The sequence below is a fragment of the Olea europaea genome, unplaced genomic scaffold (genome assembly GCF_002742605.1).
Source record: "Olea europaea var. sylvestris unplaced genomic scaffold, O_europaea_v1 scaffold2126, whole genome shotgun sequence".
NCBI classification, from domain to species: Eukaryota; Viridiplantae; Streptophyta; class Magnoliopsida; order Lamiales; family Oleaceae; genus Olea; species Olea europaea.
The window spans coordinates 104,032-110,276 of NW_019239222.1; the positions used below are offsets into that span (position 1 = coordinate 104,032).

General features: G+C 35.9%; 1 protein-coding gene across 1 annotated transcript; it reads left to right on the forward strand.

Moving 5' to 3' along the window:
- The first annotated feature begins 1,500 nt into the window (after positions 1-1,500).
- Positions 1,501-5,395, forward strand: LOC111380321 (serine/threonine-protein kinase HT1-like). Its single transcript, XM_023003849.1, has 6 exons — positions 1,501-1,992; positions 3,458-3,579; positions 3,819-4,015; positions 4,113-4,287; positions 4,770-4,904; positions 4,999-5,395. Exons 1-6 carry the CDS (start codon positions 1,683-1,685, stop codon positions 5,203-5,205), a joined length of 1,146 nt encoding a protein of 381 aa, XP_022859617.1. The 5' UTR covers positions 1,501-1,682; the 3' UTR covers positions 5,206-5,395.
- The last annotated feature ends 850 nt before the right edge of the window (positions 5,396-6,245 follow it).

The window sequence follows — 6,245 nt, forward strand, 5'->3', positions numbered from 1 at the left end:
AGTTTTAGGTCAACTAACAGTCAAATTAACAGGTTCCATTCATTTGGACTTTAACTGCGAGTTTTTGAAAGGTTTGGTATCGTGGGTAGTACAAATAAAAAGTGTGGGTCAAGTCTGTTAATAAACAAAATGTTTGACATCTCGAGTACAATTTTCCCTAGTTGATATTAAGGGTTTGTTTGGGAGTGATTTTTCCTCCCAAAAAATTGATTTCTTGACTGTTATTTCACTATTCCAGCCATCATATTTGATTTCTTCTCTCACATGTAGACCCCACTTTTCTCCTAACGGTCAAAAAATCAATTTTCAAAATCACTCCCAAACAAGCTCTAAATAACAATCTCCTCCTTTAGACGCGGGTAATAGTTACCATTTTCCAGAAGTACTATAATGCCCCTGTTTGGCCCCCATTTCGTGGTAATGAGAATGTGTGAAATAGTGTTTTTTTTTAAAAATGAGTGATTGAAAAAGAAATAAAAATTTTCGATTTACGCATAATATTATTTTATTGAAGATTGTGTAGTTGAAAATAAAAGAGAGAAAAATGAAATGTAATAGAATGAAAATTAATGGGGATCAAACGGGGCAATATCTTCCCATTTTTCCTCAACCCTATTTCAGTACTTTCTATTAAATATGACACTAAAAAAATTCATCTTTCCGTCATTTCCATTCATTTGGACTTTAACTGCGAGTTTTTGAAAGGTTTGGTATCGTGGGTAGTACAAATAAAAAGTGTGGGTCAAGTCTGTTAATAAACAAAATGTTTGACATCTCGAGTACAATTTTCCCTAATTGATATTAAGGGTTTGTTTGGGAGTGATTTTTCCTCCCAAAAAATTGATTTCTTGACTGTTATTTCACTATTCCAGCCATCATATTTGATTTTTTCTCTCACAGGTGGACTCCACTTTTCTCCTAACGGTCAAAAAATCAATTTTCAAAATCACTCCCAAACAATCTCTAAATAACAATCTCCTCCTTTAGACGCGGGTAATAGTTACCATTTTCCAGAAGTACTATAATGCACCTGTTTGGCTCCCATTTCGTGGTAATGAGAATGTGTGAAATAGTGTTTTTTTTTAAAAATGAGTGATTGAAAAAGAAATAAAAATTTTTGATTTACGCATAATATTATTTTATAGAAGATTGTGTAGTTGAAAATAAAAGAGAGAAAAATGAAATGTAATAGAATGAAAATTAATGGGGATCAAACGGGGGCAATATCTTCCCATTTTTCCTCAACCCTATTTCAGTACTTTCTATTAAATATGACACTAAAAAAATTCATCTTTCCGTCATCGAAATATTACAGAATAAATAAAGGAACGTGAAAATAAATTTTTTATATATATAATTGATTATTGAAAAAATAATTAGCAGCTAAAATAAGCAAAAAGCATTGTATCAGAAAAATAAGAGGAGACCTTTTGTGGGTCACACACACGTTGTCTTTAGGCAATTCCATGTGCCCACATGGCGCTGCTCATAATTTCCTGCCAGCGCGCACACACAACACACACTAAAATATACATACATATCACATACAATTATACACACAGTCTCCCTCTTTTGCGTCTTCCCTAATTCCCAATTCACATTTCTGTTAATTGCATAAAACCTTCCACAACCCAGAAATAATTAATATAGTTTCTTGAATTTATTCGAAAAATACTGCAAAAATGGAGAAGAACAGTGATGGGTTTGTGAGGGCCGATCAGATTGATTTGAAAAGTTTAGATGAGCAACTGGAGAGGCATCTCAATAGGACTTGGACTATGGAGAAAAACAAGAAAAATCAAGAAGATTCCCCCATCGCCGCCGCCACCACCACCACCACTACCGCCACCACAATCGGAGGCGGCGCTGCCAGTAGGACGCAGAGATATGAGTGGGAGATTGACCCCTCTAAGCTGATCATCAAGGGCGTCATTGCACGTGGCACTTTTGGGACTGTACACCGTGGCATTTATGATGGCCAAGATGTTGCCGGTCAGTCACCCCCTTGTCCTGTTATTTTATTTATTTATTTCCGTTTCTGTTCTGTAAAGTTTTACTTTTCACTTTTAAAAAGTTACTTTCTTTTTTACTTTTTGTCATATTTTTCCTGTGGGTTTGCTTCGTTTCTTAATGCACGGATTTTCCCTTTTTTCAAAAATTGTTCTGAATGGCATCATGAAGAAGATAGCCTCAAAATTGCTAATGATTCAGCTTGTTTTGCTATGACTACATGAACTTTTTAGCTGTTCCGTTAGGCCGTAAGCCCGTCAAAAGGTGCTTTTAAGTCTAATTCAATTAATACCTTGTCTATCAGTAATTTTTTTTTTTTTTTTTGATAGATTAAGCATGGTTATGAAATGAAAAGAATCTTAGACCCTTAAATCAATAGCAAAAACTGATCTTTTTCAGTATAATTATAATCTGGTCAGTTGAATGGGGTGGGGTGGAAGGGGTGATTTAAGGGTATTCTTATGGAATCCGTGACTTATGGCACGGGTTTGGATTGGATTTGGAGGTGTCAGTAATAACTTGGGGTGGTGTTTTTTCTGAACTTTCATGTGAAGCAACTGGCTGTTTAGTTTGACTTTCTTAAAAACAAAAAATGAGAGGAACTGTCTTGTAATGTAGTCATGCTAAAGTAGAGGCATTATTATAATGTTAATGTTAAACAAATGAAATTAATTAATGTTAATTTCTACCTGGGACCTAGGATCTTTGCAAATTGATTAAGGTTAATATTCATCAGATAGTATAGTTAGTGTTATCAAGAACTTTAAAAAAACTACACCCTTTTAGAATTTGTGGAGATTCAAATTTAATATTGAGTATAATACGATTTCATCCTACCAATAGTCAAGGATATAAAACATTATTAGGGCATAAAAACGATTTAAAGAAGTTTAGTGTTAGTCCTGATAAACATAGGATTGAATTCTTTTCTTGCCTCAGCATTTGGTATTTTTTTTTTCTCCGTGTAATCCAACTCTTTTTGGCCCAATTCCTTAGCATCACGGAGAAAGGGAGGTTTACAAAGGAGCACAGTTGTTGACATTGATTAACTATTCTTCGACATTGTAAAATTTGGCAAATTGGTCATTACATGTGTATGTTAGCTCGGCTCTTCGGCAAACTCATTAGAATTTTCATTACTTCACAATTTTCCTTTTTCCTTTTCCCAGTTTTTATTTATTTATTATTATTATTATTTTTTTATGGGTTCATTCCCTCAAATCATTCATCTACTGTCCATATAAAATTAGAATATCACTATTAGAGGGAATCGGATAGTGATAAAACCATTTGTTCTTTTCTTTTCTCTCAACTTGTGTTGGCTGGGACCAGCAAACTGAATGAATGTTGCTCTGGCATGGTTACTATTTGCTACACTAAAATGATTGAAATATTATTGAATTTTACTTTATTTAGTATTCACATTTTGGTAGTTTTTGGTGATCAGTTAAACTGTTGGACTGGGGGGAAGAGGGCCACAGGACGGAAGCTGAAATTGCGTCGCTGAGGGCAGCTTTTACTCAAGAAGTTGCAGTTTGGCATAAACTTGATCATCCTAATGTAACTAAGGTTGTGATCTACTTCTAATACCTGTGCACTTATTTGATATATGTGGACTCACGTTGTCTATGTTTGTTAAGTTCGTCTGTACCATAACTGTGTGGTCCCACTCTGACCGTAGCATACTTCTTATTCATGGAATCTGTTATAATTACCGGAACTAATTGTTTATCTTCTATCTAAACTTTTATCTTTTATTCTCTTTCTACTGTTGGTCTTAACATTTTGTGTTTAACCCCATTATGTAGTTTATTGGGGCAACAATGGGGTCTTCAGAACTTAATGTTCAGACGGAAAATGGTCACATTGGAATGCCTAGTAATATATGTTGTGTTGTCGTTGAATATCTTCCGGGAGGTGCTTTGAAATCTTACCTTATAAAGAACCGGAGAAAGAAGCTCGCATTCAAAGTAGTTGTACAGATTGCACTGGATCTTGCCAGAGGGTACCTGTTATTCAGATTCTGGATTCTTTTTGATTTATATTCATTCGTCGTTTATCTGACCACTTGATAATTTTCAATTAAATATTTCATTTTGCAGGTTATGTTATCTTCACTCTCAGAAGATTGTTCACAGAGATGTTAAAACCGAAAATATGCTGTTAGACAAGAACCGCACAGTGAAAATAGCAGATTTTGGAGTTGCCCGTGTTGAAGCCTCAAATCCAAACGACATGACGGGAGAAACGGGGACCCTTGGCTACATGGCTCCCGAGGTTAGTCATCCATCATTTCTTTGGTAGGTAGTACTCATTATAGGAATCTGTGATGGAAGTCGAAACTATTTCATGTTCTTGCATGTCTTTTCTTGTTCATAGGAAAGCTATCTTGATTCTTAACTTTCTCAAATGGTTCGCCTAATGCTCGTTCTCATGGTTCATTAACGATTGCACCCATTTGCATGAAGTAAAATTTTTGTCTAATCGTGTTGTTGAGTTGTGTCTAATAATGTTTAATATTACTTAATATCTGAAACATCATTTGCCACTTTGCTTTTGTTTCTCTCGAACCCATAGACCTCGGAAACTGCCCCTCTCCTTGATTCCCCAGAGGGGGGATGAAAAGCCGAACTTGGATTCATAGAAGAACTAAAACCAAAACTAAACAAAAGAAAGCTGAATCAACTACAAAATATGAATAAAAAATTGACCCCGATTGCCTACTAATGTCAGTTGAATGTCTAAATGATGACCTTCAGGTCCTCAATGGCAACCCGTACAACAGGAAATGCGACGTATACAGTTTTGGCATCTGTTTATGGGAGACGTATTGTTGTGACATGCCATATCCCGACCTTAGTTTTTCAGAAGTGACTTCAGCAGTTGTTCGCCAGGTATTTGCATTTTCTTTATTATATGTTCTATATTCATTGATCTAAATCTGGCAAAAAAATAAATAAATTGCGATTTACTCTATTCTTTTTATAGAATCTAAGGCCCGAGATACCTAGGTGTTGCCCGAGTTCCCTTGCTAATGTGATGAAACGATGCTGGGATGCCAACCCGGATAAGAGGCCTGAAATGGACGAGGTAGTTTCCATGTTAGAGGTCATCGACACAACGAAAGGTGGAGGAATGATCCCTCCTGATCAACAAGAAGGTTGTTTCTGTTTAAGGAAGCGTCGCGGGCCTTGAAAATTTATGTTCGGGCTAGCTTATGACTATGTTTCTTAAGCTCAATTTCCAAACATTGAAATCTTAATTATGGACATAAAAAGAACTGGAATTTCTGAGCCAAGAAACTCTATAATGACGAGATGTGTTGCAAATATTTTGAACGGTATATATTTTATTGATCGTTTACTTCTAATATTTCATTTGCTTCTGTTTCTAGTTCTTCTTTTTTTCTTCTTTTCTTTTTTCATTTTTGTGTCTGTTGACACGCTAAAAGTGCAGCCCAAAGAATGAAGCCCAACTGGGCAATTCAGGATAAATGTCCAAATAAGGTTATTAATGAATGCAGTGGAAGCCCACAAATGCGATAACACCATCGCCCAAACTTGCAAGACGTCTAAGATTTGAGCGAATGAAGTGCCTTGCAGTCGCCCAGGGTTATGACCATGTTCTCGTCCAAACCTTCGAATCGTCTAGGATCTTAGCAAACAAAAGATGTTATGGTTATCCAAAAGTACAGTTATCGAAGTAGTTATTAAGTAATTTTATCACGTTCCACAATTCAAGGATGTTCAGTTGAAGACGGTTAAACGACAAAGAGTAGTGGCAACAGTTAGAGACGGTAGTTCTACGATAAGTTGGCCACCATGAAGAAAGTGGACAGTTATAAAGCAATTAAGCGGTTTCTAAGCGGTTGATCACGAAGAGATCATCAAGGGAATATAAAAGAAAGAAAAGACATAGAGCAAAGGATCTCGAATCAAACAACCTCAAACAAAGAATATGTAATTTCAATTTCTTAGTTTAGACTTAAATATTTCTTTCAGTACTCGTGTGCTTGCGCCCCTTGGAGGCATCCTGTTTAAGTTTCAATTGTAAAGTCATCGCCAATAAAACACCCATTTTTGGGACTTTGTCTCAAGAGGTTTGTTCCTTACACAATCGTCTGATCCCTTTTTATTGTTAGCGACTACCGCGCGAAACAATTTGGCACGTCCAGTGGGACATTAGTTTTTGGTATTGAAGATACAAAAGGTGAAACAATGCCTCAGAAATTCGAT

Bases quoted from the DNA above. Each gene is read 5' to 3' on its own strand.
- LOC111380321 (XM_023003849.1), top strand. From the start codon at position 1,683: ATGGAGAAGAACAGTGATGGGTTTGTGAGGGCCGATCAGATTGATTTG. The intron at 1,993-3,457 runs GTCAGTCACCCC...TTTGGTGATCAG, and splicing joins TGATGGCCAAGATGTTGCCG to TTAAACTGTTGGACTGGGGG. The intron at 4,016-4,112 runs GTACCTGTTATT...TTCATTTTGCAG, and splicing joins GCACTGGATCTTGCCAGAGG to GTTATGTTATCTTCACTCTC.